Source organism: Eucyclogobius newberryi, unplaced genomic scaffold, assembly GCF_026437365.1.
Source record: "Eucyclogobius newberryi isolate DKJ021-1_F unplaced genomic scaffold, fEucNew1.0.hap1 SCAF_42, whole genome shotgun sequence".
Lineage (NCBI taxonomy): Eukaryota > Metazoa > Chordata > Actinopteri > Gobiiformes > Gobiidae > Eucyclogobius > Eucyclogobius newberryi.
Window position 1 is genome coordinate 158,345 of NW_027316079.1, and position 20,556 is coordinate 178,900.

At 53.6% G+C, this 20,556-nt stretch overlaps 1 protein-coding gene across 1 annotated transcript in view; it reads left to right on the forward strand.

Annotated features, from left to right (window-relative positions):
* The window catches only part of mgaa (MAX dimerization protein MGA a), a 55,025-nt gene that overhangs the window by 23,703 nt on the left and 10,766 nt on the right, over window positions 1-20,556 (forward strand). The window contains exons 11-26 of the mRNA XM_072464241.1: window positions 134-392; window positions 474-607; window positions 777-845; window positions 1,029-1,320; window positions 1,402-1,472; window positions 6,281-6,385; window positions 6,461-6,494; window positions 6,607-7,298; window positions 7,559-7,639; window positions 7,718-7,921; window positions 9,007-9,280; window positions 9,544-9,773; window positions 11,481-11,886; window positions 15,691-15,950; window positions 15,981-16,355; window positions 16,425-16,544. Coding sequence (XP_072320342.1) covers window positions 134-392; window positions 474-607; window positions 777-845; window positions 1,029-1,320; window positions 1,402-1,472; window positions 6,281-6,385; window positions 6,461-6,494; window positions 6,607-7,298; window positions 7,559-7,639; window positions 7,718-7,921; window positions 9,007-9,280; window positions 9,544-9,773; window positions 11,481-11,886; window positions 15,691-15,950; window positions 15,981-16,355; window positions 16,425-16,544 — 3,606 coding nt within the window. The remainder of the gene's footprint in view (window positions 1-133; window positions 393-473; window positions 608-776; window positions 846-1,028; window positions 1,321-1,401; window positions 1,473-6,280; window positions 6,386-6,460; window positions 6,495-6,606; window positions 7,299-7,558; window positions 7,640-7,717; window positions 7,922-9,006; window positions 9,281-9,543; window positions 9,774-11,480; window positions 11,887-15,690; window positions 15,951-15,980; window positions 16,356-16,424; window positions 16,545-20,556) is intronic.

A 20,556-nucleotide genomic window follows, 5' to 3' on the forward strand; every position in this document is an offset into this window, starting at 1 on the left:
CTCTCTAATGGTAATTCTCCTCCCTCCTCCCTCCTCTCTCCTCCCTCCTCTCTCCTCCCTCCTCCTCCTCCCTCCTCTCTCCTCCCTCCTCCTCCCTCCTCCTCCTCCCCCCCCCCCCCCCCTCCTCCCTCAGGGCTTCGTGGCGGAGGACCCTCGCCTCCCGGTCCGTCTGGCCCCTCGCCCGGCTCCTCGTTGTCTGAATGACTTCTGTCGTTTGGGGTGCATGTGTGCCAGCCTCACCCTCTGTGCCCGGAGCTCCCATTGTGGGCGTGTCCTCTGCATGCTGCGCTGCACCTGCCTCAAACAGAAGGTGGTGCTGCTGCGCAACCTGGACTCCCCCGACAGCCCGCGGCACAAGAAGAAGAAGAGGAGGAGGATGAAGATGGCCTACGGTGAGTCAGATGCCCTCACACAGACACAGGGGGCGCTCTTCCTCACTGCACTGACCTGTGACCTGTGACCTGTGCGTGTAGTTCTGAAGGAGGCGGAGACCGTGTCGCAGCCCACTTCTCCGGTCAGGACTCTGTGGGTCAGGACTCAGGACCAGGACTCGGACCCGGTCTCTGTTCCTGCTGCGACGGAGCGGCCACGCCTCCAAACTAAACAGGTGAGGTCATCACCAGGTCAACACGAGGTCATCACGTCAGGGTCACTTCTGATGTCCCAGAACACACTGCAGGACGCTGCTTATGTTTGAGCTTAGAGGAAATGACTCTGAATGAAGCAGAATGTTGCCGTTTTAGACGTATATTATGACTTCTCTCTTGAATTCACAGGTCAGAGAGCAAAGGTCAGGAGGAGAATTGACCTGCGCCAGAATCCGACGTTTCTCCAATCACAAAAAAGTAAGAATAAAACATCATCTGTCCTTTAATCATCTCCATTTGATCCTTTTCTCTTCATTTCCTGCAGTTATGAGACAATCAGCAGTTTGTGGTATAACAAAGAACAACATTAGAATGTATTTGGTTCTATAAAAAAGCGATATATAGCAAGTATAAACCTGTTTGTGTGTTTCCCTCCTGAAGCTGACCACAGAGCTGGACTCTCCTCTCCTGAAGCTGACCACAGAGCTGGACTCTCCTCTCCTGAAGCTGACCACAGAGCTGGACTCTCCTCTCCTGAAGCTGACCACAGAGCTGGACTCTCCTCTCCTGAAGCTGACCACAGAGCTGGACTCTCCTCTCCTGAAGCTGACCACAGAGCTGGACTCTCCTCTCCTGAAGCTGACCACAGAGCTGGACTCTCCTCTCCTGAAGCTGACCACAGAGCTGGACTCTCCTCTCCTGAAGCTGACCACAGAGCTGGACTCTCCTCCAGGTCAGACTCGTTACATTTCAAACATAAACTCTGACCCTTTAGGTCTAACATGTTCTGGTTCTGGTTCTGGTTGTGTTTCAGTTCTCAGAGACAAAGAACATCTGAAAATAGAGTCCAGCCCCACCCCTGACTCCACCCCCATGGTAACCACGGTAACAACATTTTGTTTTAGGAAATAATAGAGGATTTTTCACCGAGTTGAGAACTCAAGTGACTCAGCCCCGCCCTCCTGTTAGAGGCCGCCTCCCATCACACCACAGCCCCGCCCTCCTGTTAGAGGCCGCCTCCCATCACACCACAGCCCCGCCCTCCTGTTAGAGGCCGCCTCCCATCACACTACAGCCCCGCCCTCCTGTTAGAGGCCGCCTCCCATCACACTACAGCCCCGCCCTCCTGTTAGAGGCCGCCTCCCATCACACTACAGCCCCGCCCTCCTGTTAGAGGCCGCCTCCCATCACACTACAGCCCCGCCCTCCTGTTAGAGGCCGCCTCCCATCACACTACAGCCCCGCCCTCCTGTTAGAGGCCGCCTCCCATCACACTACAGCCCCGCCCTCCTGTTAGAGGCCGCCTCCCATCACACTACAGCCCCGCCCTCCTGTTAGAGGCCGCCTCCCATCACACTACAGCCCCGCCCTCCTGTTAGAGGCCGCCTCCCATCACACCACAGCCCCGCCCTCCTGTTAGAGGCCGCCTCCCATCACACCACAGCCCCGCCCTCCTGTTAGAGGCCGCCTCCCATCACACCACAGCCCCGCCCTCCTGTTAGAGGCCGCCTCCCATCACACCACAGCCCCGCCCTCCTGTTAGAGGCCGCCTCCCATCACACTACAGCCCCGCCCTCCTGTTAGAGGCCGCCTCCCATCACACTACAGCCCCGCCCTCCTGTTAGAGGCCGCCTCCCATCACTCTACAGCCCCGCCCTCCTGTTAGAGGCCGCCTCCCATCACACTACAGCCCCGCCCTCCTGTTAGAGGCCGCCTCCCATCACACTACAGCCCCGCCCTCCTGTTAGAGACCGCCTCCCATCACACCACAGCCCCGCCCTCCTGTTAGAGGCCGCCTCCAATCACACCACAGCCCCGCCCTCCTGTTAGAGCCCGCCTCCCATCACACCACAGCCCCGCCCTCCTGTTAGAGGCCGCCTCCCATCACACTACAGCCCCGCCCTCCTGTTAGAGGCCGCCTCCCATCACACTACAGCCCCGCCCTCCTGTTAGAGGCCGCCTCCCATCACACTACAGCCCCGCCCTCCTGTTAGAGGCCGCCTCCCATCACACTACAGCCCCGCCCTCCTGTTATAGGCCGCCTCCCATCACACTACAGCCCCGCCCTCCTGTTAGAGGCCGCCTCCCATCACACCACAGCCCCGCCCTCCTGTTAGAGGCCGCCTCCCATCACACTACAGCCCCGCCCTCCTGTTAGAGGCCGCCTCCCATCACACTACAGCCCCGCCCTCCTGTTAGAGGCCGCCCCCATCACACCACAGCCCCGCCCTCCTGTTAGAGGCCGCCTCCCATCACACCACAGCCCCGCCCTCCTGTTAGAGGCCGCCTCCCATCACACCACAGCCCCGCCCTCCTGTTAGAGGCCGCCTCCCATCACACTACAGCCCCGCCCTCCTGATAGAGACCGCCTCCCATCACACTACAGCCCCGCCCTCCTGTTAGAGGCCGCCTCCCATCACACTACAGCCCCGCCCTCCTGTTAGAGACCGCCTCCCATCACACCACAGCCCCGCCCTCCTGTTAGAGGCCGCCTCCCATCACACCACAGCCCCGCCCTCCTGTTAGAGCCCGCCTCCCATCACACTACAGCCCCGCCCTCCTGTTAGAGGCCGCCTCCCATCACACTACAGCCCCGCCCTCCTGTTAGAGGCCGCCTCCCATCACACTACAGCCCCGCCCTCCTGTTAGAGGCCGCCTCCCATCACACTACAGCCCCGCCCTCCTGTTAGAGGCCGCCTCCCATCACACTACAGCCCCGCCCTCCTGTTAGAGGCCGCCTCCCATCACACTACAGCCCCGCCCTCCTGTTAGAGGCCGCCTCCCATCACACTACAGCCCCGCCCTCCTGTTAGAGGCCGCCTCCCATCACACTACAGCCCCGCCCTCCTGTTAGAGGCCGCCTCCCATCACACTACAGCCCCGCCCTCCTGTTAGAGGCCGCCTCCCATCACACCACAGCCCCGCCCTCCTGTTAGAGGCCGCCTCCCATCACACCACAGCCCCGCCCTCCTGTTAGAGGCCGCCTCCCATCACTCTACAGCCCCGCCCTCCTGTTAGAGGCCGCCTCCCATCACACTACAGCCCCGCCCTCCTGTTAGAGGCCGCCTCCCATCACACTACAGCCCCGCCCTCCTGTTAGAGGCCGCCTCCCATCACACCACAGCCCCGCCCTCCTGTTAGAGGCCGCCTCCAATCACACCACAGCCCCGCCCTCCTGTTAGAGCCCGCCTCCCATCACACCACAGCCCCGCCCTCCTGTTAGAGGCCGCCTCCCATCACACTACAGCCCCGCCCTCCTGTTAGAGGCCGCCTCCCATCACACTACAGCCCCGCCCTCCTGTTAGAGGCCGCCTCCCATCACACTACAGCCCCGCCCTCCTGTTAGAGGCCGCCTCCCATCACACTACAGCCCCGCCCTCCTGTTATAGGCCGCCTCCCATCACACCACAGCCCCGCCCTCCTGTTAGAGGCCGCCTCCCATCACACCACAGCCCCGCCCTCCTGTTAGAGGCCGCCTCCCATCACACTACAGCCCCGCCCTCCTGTTAGAGGCCGCCTCCCATCACACTACAGCCCCGCCCTCCTGTTAGAGGCCGCCCCCATCACACCACAGCCCCGCCCTCCTGTTAGAGGCCGCCTCCCATCACACCACAGCCCCGCCCTCCTGTTAGAGGCCGCCTCCCATCACACCACAGCCCCGCCCTCCTGTTAGAGGCCGCCTCCCATCACACTACAGCCCCGCCCTCCTGATAGAGACCGCCTCCCATCACACTACAGCCCCGCCCTCCTGTTAGAGGCCGCCTCCCATCACACCACAGCCCCGCCCTCCTGTTAGAGACCGCCTCCCATCACACCACAGCCCCGCCCTCCTGTTAGAGGCCGCCTCCCATCACACCACAGCCCCGCCCTCCTGTTAGAGCCCGCCTCCCATCACACTACAGCCCCGCCCTCCTGTTAGAGGCCGCCTCCCATCACACTACAGCCCCGCCCTCCTGTTAGAGGCCGCCTCCCATCACACTACAGCCCCGCCCTCCTGTTAGAGGCCGCCTCCCATCACACCACAGCCCCGCCCTCCTGTTAGAGGCCGCCTCCCATCACACTACAGCCCCGCCCTCCTGTTAGAGGCCGCCTCCCATCACACTACAGCCCCGCCCTCCTGTTAGAGGCCGCCTCCCATCACACTACAGCCCCGCCCTCCTGTTAGAGGCCGCCTCCCATCACACTACAGCCCCGCCCTCCTGTTAGAGGCCGCCCCCATCACACTACAGCCCCGCCCTCCTGTTAGAGGCCGCCTCCCATCACACCACAGCCCCGCCCTCCTGTTAGAGGCCGCCTCCCATCACACCACAGCCCCGCCCTCCTGTTAGAGGCCGCCTCCCATCACACCACAGCCCCGCCCTCCTGTTAGAGGCCGCCTCCCATCACACCACAGCCCCGCCCTCCTGTTAGAGGCCGCCTCCCATCACACCACAGCCCCGCCCTCCTGTTAGAGGCCGCCTCCCATCACACCACAGCCCCGCCCTACTGTTAGAGGCCGCCTCCCATCACACCACAGCCCCGCCCTACTGTTAGAGGCCGCCTCCCATCACACCACAGCCCCGCCCTCCTGTTAGAGGCCGCCTCCCATCACACCACAGCCCCGCCCTCCTGTTAGAGGCCGCCTCCCATCACACCACAGCCCCGCCCTCCTGTTAGAGGCCGCCTCCCATCACACCACAGCCCCGCCCTCCTGTTAGAGGCCGCCTCCCATCACACCACAGCCCCGCCCTCCTGTTAGAGGCCGCCTCCCATCACACCACAGCCCCGCCCTCCTGTTAGAGGCCGCCTCCCATCACACCACAGCCCCGCCCTCCTGTTAGAGGCCGCCTCCCATCACACCACAGCCCCGCCCTCCTGTTAGAGGCCGCCTCCCATCACACCACAGCCCCGCCCTCCTGTTAGAGGCCGCCTCCCATCACACCACAGCCCCGCCCTCCTGTTAGAGGCCGCCTCCCATCACACCACAGCCCCGCCCTCCTGTTAGAGGCCGCCCCCATCACACTACAGCCCCGCCTCTACACACGTGTTTGTTCATCAGCTCCATGACATCATCTCGTCTCTTTCGAGTCTTTCTCTGTGTCATGTTTGTAACTGAAGGAACTCACTAAACACACACAGGCATAACAACCACACATGTGTAACCATGGAAACGTGCTGCTATGGGAACCAGGCTGCAGGTGTGCAGGAGCACGCAGGGAATGATTGACATGTGGGAGAACTACTGTCCACCAGGAAATGTCTCTGATTTTGCACCAAAAATCCTCTATTATTCCTTTAAACACCCAAGAGTAAAACGTTCCACTTTTATTTTATATCTGAAAAAGGCTGCACTGGTTTAGACCTGCTTAAGTCCTGGTTTAGACCTGGTTTAGACCTGGTTTAGACCTGGTTTAGACCTGGTTTAGACCTGGTTTAGACCTGCTTAAGTCCTGGTTTAGACCTGGTTTAGACCTGGTTTAGACCTGCTTAAGTCCTGGTTTAGACCTGGTTTAGACCTGGTTTAGACCTGCTTAAGTCCTGGTTTAGACCTGGTTTAGACCTGCTTAAGTCCTGGTTTAGACCTGGTTTAGACCTGCTTAAGTCCTGGTTTAGACCTGGTTTAGACCTGCTTAAGTCCTGGTTTAGACCTGGTTTAGAGCTGGTTTAGAGCTGGTTTAGTTGTTCCTCATGTTCTCATGTTCTCATGTTCTCAGGGCTGTGAGGAGCACAGCAGCAGTAGCATTAGCATTAGCATTAGCAGTAGCAGTTGTGCTCGGGTCAGAGAGTTCTCCAGACGAACGCCGTGGAAACAGAACCAGGTGAGTCTGGAGTTAAACACATGTCAGACGTGGATGTGGGACATAAACACCACTGTTTCTCATGTTCTTCTACAGAAAAGTCTGGCGTGGGACAAAGCTTCGGCCTCAGGTGAGTGTAAAGGGTTTGGATCATGTTCCTCTGGTTCCTCTAGTGTGGAGGCCCCTGAGGGCCTCGTCAAACCGGGTAAAGCTTTGAATTCATGTTTGAATCTGTCCTTCAGGTTCTGCTCAAACAAACTCTTCACTCGTGTCCAAACGTCTCGTCCTTTTGGCCAACTGTCAGTGGCAGAGCGAAGGCGACCGTGTGTCCGTGCTCAAAGTTCTCTGTGAAGCTCTGGCCCTCGGCTCTCTGGAGCGGCCCTTCTGGATCGGACCGTACTTCGTCTCTCCTTTCAGTCCCACCGAGATCCAGAGGGACGGGAAAGCCTGCACCGAGATCCGAGTGCACATCTCCATGCCCAAAGCCTCCACCAGCAGCCCCAACGAGGACAAGCAGAAGGTCCAGGACGAGCAGAAGGTCCAGGACAAGCAGAAGGTCCAGGACGAGCAGAAGGTCCAGGACAAGCAGAAGGTCCAGGACGAGCAGAAGGTCCAGGACGAGCAGAACGAGCAGAAGGTCCAGGACGAGGAGAAGGTCCAGGACGAGCAGAAGGTCCAGGACGAGCAGAAGGTCCTGGACGAGCAGAACGAGCAGAAGGTCCAGGACGAGGAGAAGGTCCAGGACGAGGAGAAGGTCCAGGACGAGCAGAAGGTCCAGGACGAGCAGAAGGTCCAGGACGAGCAGAACGAGCAGAAGGTCCAGGACGAGGAGAAACCAAAGGAGACGCCCAAAGCCTCCATGAGCCGCCATGAGCATGAGAAGAAGAGGGAGGAGCCATCGGAGGAGGAGGAGACTAAAGTCCATGCGGCGCAGGTGAGTTCAGAGCTTCTGCCTCTGTGTTCTGGACCTGACGTTTGGTCAGATGTTCATCAGGTGAGAAACACCAGAGCCCCGAGTTAGTTTCTGCAGCTGTTATTGAAGGAAACGGGCGTGGTGATGATGGGCGGGGCCAGATGTGCTATGGGCTGATCAGAGGACACGTCATGATCTGAGTCAGACGGATGTAGGTCATGTCAGCTGACCTACATCCTCCTCCTCAGCCTGTGAAACGACTGCTGCTCTGTGTCTTTCAGGACGCAAAGGACAGAGAGATGGAGACGGAGGACGAGCGGATGAACTGTCCTCAAGACGAGGACGAGCCGGAGACGTCTGAGGTCACAAACACAAACATTCAGCATTTTATGGAAGGGTTAGAGCTCTTTTATTTAATCGTCCTTTGTGTTTTTCTTCAGCCTGAAGACCGAAGGGCGGAGTCTAAAGATGAAGGATCAGGAGCTGGTGAGAGGGAGGCGGAGCCTGAGGACCTGAGGAAAGCCCGGAAACAGGAAGTGGAGTTCCTGTCGGATCAGAATTTGGCGCTGCCGTTTCTCCAGAAGATCAGCCCGGCAGGATTCATGTCTGCGACTCTGAGGAGGAGAGACGAGAACTGTGTGAAGGTGAGGCCCAGAACTGTGTGAGGCCCAGAACTGTGTGAGGCCCAGAACTGTGTGAGGCCCAGAACTGTGTCAGGCCCAGAACTGTGTCAGGCCCAGAACTGTGTCAGGCCCAGAACTGTGTCAGGCCCAGAACTGTGTCAGGCCCAGAACTGTGAGAGGCCCAGAACTGTGAGAGGCCCAGAACTGTGTCAGGCCCAGAACTGTGTCAGGCCCAGAACTGTGAGAGGCCCAGAACTGTGTGAGGCCCAGAACTGTGTGAGGCCCAGAACTGTGTCAGGCCCAGAACTGTGTCAGGCCCAGAACTGTGAGAGGCCCAGAACTGTGAGAGGCCCAGAACTGTGTGAGGCCCAGAACTGTGAGAGGCCCAGAACTGTGAGAGGCCCAGAACTGTGTCAGGCCCAGAACTGTGTCAGGCCCAGAACTGTGAGAGGCCCAGAACTGTGTGAGGCCCAGAACTGTGAGAGGCCCAGAACTGTGAGAGGCCCAGAACTGTGTCAGGCCCAGAACTGTGTCAGGCCCAGAACTGTGAGAGGCCCAGAACTGTGTGAGGCCCAGAACTGTGAGAGGCCCAGAACTGTGAGAGGCCCAGAACTGTGAGAGGCCCAGAACTGTGTCAGGCCCAGAACTGTGTCAGGCCCAGAATTGTGTCAGGCCCAGAATTGTGTGAGGCCCAGAACTGTGTCAGGCCCAGAATTGTGTGAGGCCCAGAACTGTGTGAGGCCCAGAACTGTGTGAGGCCCAGAACTGTGTGAGGCCCAGAACTGTGTCAGGCCCAGAACTGTGTGAGGCCCAGAACTGTGAGAGGCCCAGAACTGTGTCAGGCCCAGAATTGTGTGAGGCCCAGAACTGTGTCAGGCCCAGAATTGTGTCAGGCCCAGAATTGTGTCAGGCCCAGAATTGTGTGAGGCCCAGAACTGTGTCAGGCCCAGAACTGTGAGAGGCCCAGAACTGTGTCAGGCCCAGAACTGTGAGAGGCCCAGAACTGTGAGAGGCCCAGAACTGTGAGAGGCCCAGAACTGTGAGAGGCCCAGAACTGTGTGAAGGTGAGTCTCCTGACCCCCTCCTGACCCTGGTCTCCTCCTCAGGTGAATGGAAAGCCGTACCCTCTGGCTAAAGTGCAGTTGGGTCGAATGGGAGCGCTCCATCCTGCAAACCGATTGGCTGCATACCTGACCGGACGAGTGGGCGGGGCTAGCCGACCCGTTAGCGCCACCTCCCCTCTTACCTGCACTTCACCTTTGACCTCTGCTGCCAACGCGACCTTCACCGCCTCAAACATGAGACCAAACCAGAACTCTGCCGCGCCTGGTCCTGGTCCTCTTCCTCTTCCTCTTCCTCTTCCTCTTCCTCTTCCTCCAGGTAAATGTCAGTCTAGATCTGCCAAATACAAGGCCCGCGGGCCCGCCAGACGTTTAAATCTGGCCCGCTGAACATTTCAAATTTATATTATTATTATTTTTTAATCGATTCATAGAACCGTAGTTACATCCGTAACCGTTTTTTATGGCTAAAACTACACGTCCCACAATGCTGCGGGTGGCCGCCCCTCCCCCACGGGGCTCCGCCCCTCCCCCACGGGGCTCTGCTCTGCTTTCAGGTTCACGGTTGAACGTCTGTTTCAGGTTCACGGCTGAACGTTCGTCCTAAAGTCCTGATGATCCAGATTCCGGGTCCGAACTCGGTTCCTCTGCAGCAGATGGTGCCAGTGGCCCCGAGGCCCCTGACGCTGCCGTCCTTCTCGCTGCCTCTGTCGGCCCTGACGCCGGTCGTGCCTGCCGCACCCGCCGCACCCGCCGCACCTGCCGCACCTGCCTCCTCCAGCGCTCTGGCTCGCACTGGGCTCATGCCAAAGGTAAACACGATAATCACTATCAGTCCTCTGTCCTCAGACACGTGTCCCACTCTGTCCTCAGACACGTGTCCCAGCGTCCTCTGTCCTCAGACACGTGTCCCAGAGTCCTCTGTCCTCAGACACGTGTCCCACTCTGTCCTCAGACACGTGTCCCAGCGTCCTCTGTCCTCAGACACGTGTCCCAGAGTCCTCTGTCCTCAGACACGTGTCCCACTCTGTCCTCAGACACGTGTCCCAGCGTCCTCTGTCCTCAGACACGTGTCCCAGCGTCCTCTGTCCTCAGACACTTGTCCCAGCGTCCTCTGTCCTCAGACACGTGTCCCAGCGTCCTCTGTCCTCAGACACTTGTCCCAGCGTCCTCTGTCCTCAGACACGTGTCCCACTCTGTCCTCAGACACGTGTCCCAGCGTCCTCTGTCCTCAGACACTTGTCCCAGCGTCCTCTGTCCTCAGACACGTGTCCCAGAGTCCTCTGTCCTCAGACACGTGTCCCACTCTTTCCTCAGACACGTGTCCCAGCGTCCTCTGTCCTCAGACACGTGTCCCAGCGTCCTCTGTCCTCAGACACGTGTCCCAGCGTCCTCTGTCCTCAGACACGTGTCCCACTCTGTCCTCAGACACGTGTCCCAGCGTCCTCTGTCCTCAGACACGTGTCCCAGAGTCCTCTGTCCTCAGACACGTGTCCCAGCGTCCTCTGTCCTCAGACACGTGTCCCAGAGTCCTCTGTCCTCAGACACGTGTCCCAGCGTCCTCTGTCCTCAGACACGTGTCCCAGCGTCCTCTGTCCTCAGACACGTGTCCCAGCGTCCTCTGTCCTCAGACACGTGTCCCAGCGTCCTCTGTCCTCAGACACTTGTCCCAGTGTCCTCTGTCCTCAGACACGTGTCCCAGAGTCCTCTGTCCTCAGACACGTGTCCCAGCGTCCTCTGTCCTCAGACACGTGTCCCAGAGTCCTCTGTCCTCAGACACGTGTCCCAGCGTCCTCTGTCCTCAGACACGTGTCCCAGCGTCCTCTGTCCTCAGACACGTGTCCCAGAGTCCTCTGTCCTCAGACACGTGTCCCAGAGTCCTCTGTCCTCAGACACGTGTCCCAGTGTCCTCTGTCCTCAGACACTTGTCCCAGTGTCCTCTGTCCTCAGACACGTGTCCCAGAGTCCTCTGTCCTCAGACACGTGTCCCAGTGTCCTCTGTCCTCAGACACTTGTCCCAGTGTCCTCTGTCCTCAGACACGTGTCCCAGAGTCCTCTGTCCTCAAACACTTGTCCCAGAGTCCTCTGTCCTCAGACACGTGTCCCAGTGTCCTCTGTCCTCAGACACGTGTCCCAGTGTCCTCTGTCCTCAGACACGTGTCCCAGTGTCCTCTGTCCTCAGACACGTGTCCCAGTGTCCTCTGTCCTCAGACACTTGTCCCAGTGTCCTCTGTCCTCAGACACGTGTCCCAGAGTCCTCTGTCCTCAAACACGTGTCCCAGAGTCCTCTGTCCTCAGACACTTGTCCCAGTGTCCTCTGTCCTCAGACACGTGTCCCAGTGTCCTCTGTCCTCAGACACGTGTCCCAGTGTCCTCTGTCCTCAGACACGTGTCCCAGTGTCCTCTGTCCTCAGACACGTGTCCCAGTGTCCTCTGTCCTCATCTATGACGCACTTGGTAAAATGTTCCTTGGACCATTTTCGTCGACCCTTTTATCTAACAATCTTTCTATATTCTAGATCGGATCTCCTCAGCCGCTCGGGGCCCCTCCTCAGCCGCTCGGGGCCCCTCCTCAGCCGCTCGGGGCCCCTCCTCAGCCGCTCGTCGGGGCCCCTCCTCAGCCGCTCGTCGGGGCCCCTCCTCAGCCGCTCGTCGGGGCCCCTCCTCAGCCGCTTGTCTCGCCTTCGCTCTTGGCCCCTCATACCCTTCGCCTGGTCGGGGCCCCGGCCCTGGGCACCGGGGTGCGCTTGTTTCGTACTATGGACGGCCGCCTGATGCAGCTGATCCCAGTGCAGCCAAAGCCCAAACATGCCCCGCCCACTTCCATTGTTGCCAGGGACAATGCCCCGCCCACTTCCACCATCGCCACGAGCAACAAGCAGATGATTGTTTACAGAAGAGTGAAGAAGAACGGAGACGTCACACGTGAGTCTGATCTACTCAAATCCTGGTTTAGTCCTGCTTTAGTCCTGGTTTAGTCCTGGTTTAGTCCTGGTTTAGACCTGTTTTTTGTCCTGGTTTAGTCCTGGTTTTTTGTCCTGGTTTAGACCTGGTTTAGTCCTGGTTTAGACCTGGTTTAGACCTGGTTTAGTCCTGGTTTAGACCTGGTTTAGACCTGGTTTAGTCCTGGTTTAGACCTGGTTTAATCCTGGTTTAGACCTGGTTTAGTCCTGGTTTAGACCTGGTTTAGACCTGGTTTAGTCCTGGTTTAGACATGGTATAGTCCTGGTTTAGTCCTGGTTTAGACCTGGTTTAGTCCTGGTTTAGTCCTGGTTTAGTCCTGGTTTAGACCTGGTTTAGTCCTGGTTTAGACATGGTATAGTCCTGGTTTAGACCTGGTTTAGACCTGGTTTAGACCTGGTTTAGACCTGGTTTAGACCAGGTTTAGTCCTGGTTTAGACCTTGTTTAGTCCTGGTTTAGACCTGGTTTAGTCCTGGTTTAGACCTGGTTTAGTCCTGGTTTAGTCCTGGTTTAGACCTGGTTTAGTCCTGGTTTAGACCTGGTTTAGACCAGGTTTAGTCCTGGTTTAGACTTGGTTTAGTCCTGGTTTAGTCCTGGTTTAGACCTGGTTTAGACCTGGTTTAGACCTGGTTTAGACCTGGTTTAGTCCTGGTTTAGACCAGGTTTAGTCCTGGTTTAGACCTGGTTTAGTCCTGGTTTAGACCTGGTTTAGACCTGGTTTAGTCCTGGTTTAGACCAGGTTTAGTCCTGGTTTAGTCCTGGTTTAGACCAGGTTTAGTCCTGGTTTAGTCCTGGTCATATATATTATTTGTTAGAATATAACTCAAGATGTTTTAACATATAATTAAAATATAATTATATCCAAACTGAGGCTAGAACAAGTTCATCGTAACTAAGTCAGGCCCTTGATAAAACTCCTCCCCTCCTCGTGTGAAACTCCTCCCCTCCTCGTGTGAAACTCCTCCCCTCATGTCCCTGAAGGAGCGACTGTGCCTCATAGAGACTATTTCTATTCTGAACGTGACTATCGTTTATTCACCTCAATTATGTCCAAAAGAATGGAACAAATCCACAAAGACACAAGAGGACATAAGACCATCTTTACACACAATGAGACACACACAAGAGGACATAAGACCATCTTTACACACAATGAGACACACAAGAGGACATAAGACCATCTTTACACACAATGAGACACACACAAGAGGACATAAGACCATCTTTACACACAATGAGACACACACAAGAGGACATAAGACCATCTTTACACACAATGAGACACACACAAGACGACATAAGACCATCTTTACACACAATGAGACACAAACAAGAGGACATAAGACCATCTTTACACACAATGAGACACACACAAGAGGACATAAGACCATCTTTACACACAATGAGACACACACAAGAGGACATAAGACCATCTTTACACACAATGAGACACACAAGAGGACATAAGACCATCTTTACACACAATGAGACACACACGAGACGACATAAGACCATCTTTACACACAATGAGACACACACAAGAGGACATAAGACCATCTTTACACACAATGAGACACACACAAGAGGACATAAGACCATCTTTACACACAATGAGACACACACAAGACGACATAAGACCATCTTTACACACAATGAGACACACACAAGACAACATAAGACCATCTTTACACACAATGAGACACACACAAGAGGACATAAGACCATCTTTACACACAATGAGACACACAAGACGACAAGACCATCTTTACACACAATGAGACACACAAGACGACATAAGACCATCTTTACACACAATGAGACACACAAGACGACACAAGACCATCTTTACACACAATGAGACACACACAAGAGGACATAAGACCATCTTTACACACAATGAGACACACACAAGACGACATAAGACCATCTTTACACACAATGAGACACACACAAGAGGACATAAGACCATCTTTACACACAATGAGACACACAAGACGACATAAGACCATCTTTACACACAATGAGACACACACAAGAGGACATAAGACCATCTTTACACACAATGAGACACACAAGAGGACATAAGACCATCTTTACACACAATGAGACACACACAAGAGGACATAAGACCATCTTTACACACAATGAGACACACACAAGAGGACATAAGACCATCTTTACACACAATGAGACACACACAAGAGGACATAAGACCATCTTTACACACAATGAGACACACACAAGAGGACATAAGACCATCTTTACACACAATGAGACACACACAAGAGGACATAAGACCATCTTAACACACAATGAGACACACACAAGAGGACATAAGACCATCTTAACACACACAAGAGGACACAAGACCATCTTTACACACAATGAGACACACACAAGACGACACAAGACCATCTTTACACACAATGAGACACACACAAGAGGACATAAGACCATCTTTACACACAATGAGACACACACAAGAGGACATAAGACCATCTTTACACACAATGAGACACACACAAGAGGACATAAGACCATCTTTACACACAATGAGACACACACAAGAGGACATAAGACCATCTTTACACACAATGAGACACACACAAGAGGACATAAGACCATCTTTACACACAATGAGACACACAAGAGGACATAAGACCATCTTTACACACAATGAGACACACACAAGAGGACATAAGACCATATTTACACACAATGAGACACAACAAAACAAAGATGGAAGAATAAATCTGGACTTATTTATTTAAAGTGACACGTTTAAAATAGAAGATTTAAAATAAAACACATTGAGGCTCTTTACGATGGTCACATGACTCATTGGCTCTGGACAGAGGGGTCAGACAGGGCTGTGCTCGGTCTCTCCTCATGTTGTCAGTGGTGTAACATTTGAGTGAATGGAACATAGAATATCCTGCTCCACAAACGGCTTCAAATAGCTTCACCACAAACAGCTTCACCACAAACAGCTTCACCACAAACAGCTTCACCACAAACAGCTTCACCTCAAACAGCTTCAAACAGCTTCACCACAAACAGCTTCACCACAAACAGCTTCACCACAAACAGGGTCACCACAAACAGCGTCACCACAAACAGCTTCACCTCAAACGGCTTCACCACAAACGGCTTCACCTCAAACGGCTTCACCACAAACAGCTTCACCTCAAACGGCTTCACCTCAAACAGCTTCACCACAAATAGCTTCACCACAAACAGCTTCACCACAAACAGCTTCACCACAAACGGCTTCAAACAGATTCACCACAAACAGCTTCAGCACAAACGGCTTCAAACAGCTTCACCACAAACAGCTTCACCACAAATAGCTTCAAACAGCTTCCCCACAAACAGCTTCACCTCAAACAGCTTCACCACAAACAGCTTCACCACAAACAGCTTCACCACAAACAGCTTCACCACAAACAGCTTCACCACAAACAGCTTCAGCACAAACAGCTTCAAACAGCTTCACCACAAACAGCTTCACCTCAAACAGCTTCACCACAAACGGCTTCACCACAAACAGCTTCACCACAAACAGCTTCACCTCAAACAGCTTCACCTCAAACAGCTTCACCACAAACAGCTTCACCACAAACAGCTTCACCTCAAACGGCTTCAAACAGCTTCACCACAAAGGTTTCACCTCAAACAGCTTCACCTCAAACGGCTTCAAATAGCTTCACCACAAACAGCTTCACCTCAAACAGCTTCAAACAGCTAACTCTCTTCTTCTGCTGCAGTGGTCCCGGTCTCATACGCCAAAGCCACACCTGGTGCAGTAAGCCCCGCCCACCCAGGTGTGTCCGGGCTTCAGTCCTTCAAACTTTCCTCCGGCTCCTCGTTTATGAGCCACAAATCTGGCCTTTCCTTCAAGATCCTCCCTGGGAAGAGCACCATGGAGAAGGTGGTGGTGAGGACGTCCGAGGTGCTGCCCAAAGCCGAGGACAACGTGCTGCGGACAGAGATCAGGCTGAAGGCGGAGCCAAAGTGTGCAGAGAAGGTCAAGGAGGAGGTCAAGGTCAAGGAGGAGGACAAGGAGGAGCTCGCCATGGACCTGAACGACCTGGACGTGATCTGTGTGGACGACGAGGACGAGCAGAAGAGGGACAAGAGGAGACCGGAGGACAAAGACGATGTGGTGGTCGTGGATTCATCCAGCGACGAAACGGAAAACTCCTCCGACTACACCAGCGGAGACGAGACGCAGAGGAGGACACAACCCTCTGACACCAGCGGAGACGAGACGCAGAGGAGGACACAACCCTCTGACACCAGCGGAGACGAGACGCAGAGGAGGACACAACCCTCTGACACCAGCAGAGACGAGACGCAGAGGAAGACAGAAATCTCTGACAGCAGCAGCGGGGACGAGACGCAGAAGAAGAGGACGGAGCTTGGACGAAAGGTAAGAGATGGAGAAGAAGAGGAGGGACGTCCTGGATCAGAGGATTCACTGTTAAACTCGTGTTTTCAGATCCATAATTTGAACGAGCAGATTCGGCGTCACAAACTTGACAAACGGTTCCAGACTCTGAGGAAACAAGTCGGACTGGAAGAAGATCCCCTGGCATCCAGGAACCTGACCCTGGTCAAGGTCTGTAGACCCGCTTTAGTCCCTCTTTAGTCCCTCTTTAGTCCCTCTTTAGACCCGCTTTAGTCCCGCTTTAGTCCCTCTTTAGTCCCTCTTTAGTTCCTCTTTAGTCCCGCTTTAGTCCCTCTTTAATCCCTCTTTAGTCCCTCTTTAGTTCCTCTTTAGTTCCTCTTTAGTTCCTCTTTAGACCCGCTTTAGTCCCGCTTTAGTCCCTCTTTAGTTCCTCTTTAGTTCCTCTTTAGACCCGCTTTAGTCCCGCTTTAGTCCCTCTTTAGTCCCTCTTTAGTCCCTCTTTAGTCCCGCTTTAGTCCCTCTTTAGTTCCTCTTTAGTTCCTCTTTAGACCCTCTTTAGTCCCGCTTTAGTCCCTCTTTAGTCCCGCTTTAGTCCCGCTTTAGTCCCTCTTTAGTTCCTCTTTAGTTCCTCTTTAGACCCGCTTTAGTCCCGCTTTAGTCCCTCTTTAGTCCCGCTTTAGTCCCGCTTTAGTCCCTCTTTAGTCCCGCTTTAGTCCCTCTTTAGTTCCTCTTTAGACCCGCTTTAGTCCCGCTTTAGTCCCTCTTTAGTCCCTCTTTAGTCCCTCTTTAGTCCCGCTTTAGTCCCTCTTTAGTCCCTCTTTAGTCCCTCTTTAGTCCCGCTTTAGTCCCTCTTTAGTCCCTCTTTAGTTCCTCTTTAGTTCCTCTTTAGTTCCTCTTTAGTCCCTCTTTAGTTCCTCTTTAGACCCGCTTTAGTCCCGTTTTAGTCCCTCTTTAATCCCTCTTTAGTCCCTCTTTAGTTCCTCTTTAGACCCGCTTTAGTCCCGCTTTAGTCCCTCTTTAGTCCCGCTTTAGTCCCTCTTTAGTCCCGCTTTAGTCCCTCTTTAGTCCCGCTTTAGTCCCTCTTTAGTTCCTCTTTAGTCCCTCTTTAATTCCTCTTTAGTCCCTCTTTAGTTCCTCTTTAGTTCCTCTTTAGACCCGCTTTAATCCCGCTTTAGTCCCTCTTTAGTCCCGCTTTAGTTCCTCTTTAGTTCCTCTTTAGACCCGCTTTAGTCCCTCTTTAATCCCTCTTTAGTCCCTCTTTAGTTCCTCTTTAGTTCCTCTTTAGACCCGCTTTAGTCCCGCTTTAGTCCCTCTTTAGTCCCTCTTTAGTCCCTCTTTAGTTCCTCTTTAGTTCCTCTTTAGACCCGCTTTAGTCCCTCTTTAGTCCCGCTTTAGTCCCTCTTTAATCCCTCTTTAGTTCCTCTTTAGTCCCGCTTTAGTCCCTCTTTAGTCCCTCTTTAGTCCCGCTTTAGTCCCTCTTTAGTTCCTCTTTAGTTCCTCTTTAGACCCGCTTTAGTCCCTCTTTAGTTCCTCTTTAGACCCGCTTTAGTCCCGCTTTAGTCCCTCTTTAGTCCCTCTTTAGTTCCTCTTTAGTTCCTCTTTAGTTCCTCTTTAGACCCGCTTTAGTCCCGCTTTAGTCCCTCTTTAGTCCCTCTTTAGTCCCTCTTTAGTCCCGCTTTAGTCCCTCTTTAGTTCCTCTTTAGACCCGCTTTAGTCCCTCTTTAGTCCCTCTTTAGACCCGCTTTAGTCCCGCTTTAGTCCCGCTTTAGTCCCTCTTTAGTTCCGCTTTAGTCCCGCTTTAGTCCCTCTTTAATCCCTCTTTAGTTCCTCTTTAGTCCCGCTTTAGTCCCTCTTTAGTCCCTCTTTAGTCCCGCTTTAGTCCCTCTTTAGTTCCTCTTTAGTCCCGCTTTAGTCCCTCTTTAATCCCTCTTTAGTCCCGCTTTAGTCCCGCTTTAAGTCCCTCTTTAGTTCCTCTTTAGTTCCTCTTTAGACCCGCTTTAGTCCCGCTTTAGTCCCTCTTTAGTCCCGCTTTAGTCCCTCTTTAGTCCCGCTTTAGTCCCGCTTTAGTCCCTCTTTAGTTCCTCTTTAGACCCGCTTTAGTCCCGCTTTAGTCCCTCTTTAGTCCCTCTTTAGTCCCGCTTTAGTCCCTCTTTAGTCCCGCTTTAGTCCCTCTTTAGTCCCGCTTTAGTCCCTCTTTAGTTCCTCTTTAGTTCCTCTTTAGTCCCGCTTTAGTCCCTCTTTAGTCCCTCTTTAGTCCCGCTTTAGTCCCTCTTTAGTCCCGCTTTATTCCCGCTTTAGTCCCTCTTTAGTTCCTCTTTAGACCCGCTTTAGTCCCGCTTTAGTCCCTCTTTAATCCCTCTTTAGTCCCTCTTTAGTCCCTCTTTAGTTCCTCTTTAGTTCCTCTTTAGACCCGCTTTAGTCCCGCTTTAGTCCCTCTTTAGTCCCGCTTTAGTCCCGCTTTAGTCCCTCTTTAGTCCCTCTTTAGTTCCTCTTTAGTCCCGCTTTAGTCCCTCTTTAATCCCTCTTTAATCCCTCTTTAGTCCCTCTTTAGTTCCTCTTTAGTTCCTCTTTAGTCCCGCTTTAGTCCCTCTTTAGTCCCGCTTTAGTCCCGCTTTAGTCCCGCTTTAGTTCCTCTTTAGTTCCTCTTTAGACCCGCTTTAGTCCCGCTTTAGTCCCTCTTTAGTTCCTCTTTAGACCCGCTTTAGTCCCTCTTTAATCCCTCTTTAGTCACGCTTTAGTCCCGCTTTAGTCCCTCTTTAGTTCCTCTTTAGTTCCTCTTTAGACCCGCTTTAGTCCCGCTTTAGTCCCTCTTTAGTCCCGCTTTAGTCCCGCTTTAGTCCCTCTTTAGTTCCTCTTTAGACCCGCTTTAGTCCCGCTTTAGTCCCTCTTTAGTCCCTCTTTAGTCCCTCTTTAGTCCCGCTTTAGTCCCTCTTTAGTCCCGCTTTAGTCCCTCTTTAGTCCCGCTTTAGTCCCTCTTTAGTTCCTCTTTAGTTCCTCTTTAGACCCGCTTTAGTCCCTCTTTAGTTCCTCTTTAGTTCCTCTTTAGACCCGCTTTAGTCCCTCTTTAGTCCCGCTTTAGTCCCTCTTTAGTTCCTCTTTAGACCCGCTTTAGTCCCGCTTTAGTCCCTCTTTAGTCCCGCTTTAGTCCCTCTTTAATCCCTCTTTAGACCCGCTTTAGTCCCTCTTTAGTCCCTCTTTAGTCCCTCTTTAATCCCGCTTTAGTCCCTCTTTAATCCCTCTTTAGTCCCGCTTTAGTCCCTCTTTAGTCCCTCTTTAGTCCCGCTTTAGTCCCTCTTTAGTTCCTCTTTAGACCCGCTTTAGTCCCTCTTTAGTCCCTCTTTAGTCCCGCTTTAGTCCCGCATTAGTCCCGCTTTAGTCCCTCTTTAGTCCCGCTTTAGTCCCGCTTTAGTCCCTCTTTAGTCCCGCTTTAGTCCCTCTTTAATCCCTCTTTAGTCCCTCTTTAGTCCCTCTTTAGTTCCTCTTTAGTCCCGCTTTAGTCCCTCTTTAGTCCCTCTTTAGTCCCTCTTTAATCCCTCTTTAGTCCCTCTTTAGTTCCTCTTTAGTCCCTCTTTAGTCCCTCTTTAGTCCCTCTTTAGTTCCTCTTTAGTTCCTCTTTAGTCCCTCTTTAGTCCCTCTTTAGTCCCTCTTTAGTCCCTCTTTAGTCCCGCTTTAGTCCCTCTTTAGTCCCGCTTTAGTCCCTCTTTAGTTCCTCTTTAGTTCCTCTTTAGACCCGCTTTAGTCCCGCTTTAGTCCCTCTTTAGTCCCGCTTTAGTCCCTCTTTAGTCCCGCTTTAGTCCCGCTTTAGTCCCTCTTTAGTTCCTCTTTAGACCCGCTTTAGTCCCGCTTTAGTCCCTCTTTAATCCCTCTTTAGTCCCTCTTTAGTTCCTCTTTAGTTCCTCTTTAGACCCGCTTTAGTCCCGCTTTAGTCCCGCTTTAGTCCCTCTTTAATCCCTCTTTAGTCCCTCTTTAGTTCCTCTTTAGTCCCTCTTTAGTCCCTCTTTAGTCCCGCTTTAGTCCCTCTTTAGTCCCTCTTTAGTCCCGCTTTAGTCCCTCTTTAGTCCCGCTTTAGTCCCTCTTTAGTTCCTCTTTAGTTCCTCTTTAGACCCGCTTTAGTCCCTCTTTAGTCCCTCTTTAGTCCCTCTTTAGTCCCGCTTTAGTCCCGCTTTAGTCCCGCTTTAGTCCCTCTTTAGTTCCTCTTTAGTTCCTCTTTAGACCCGCTTTA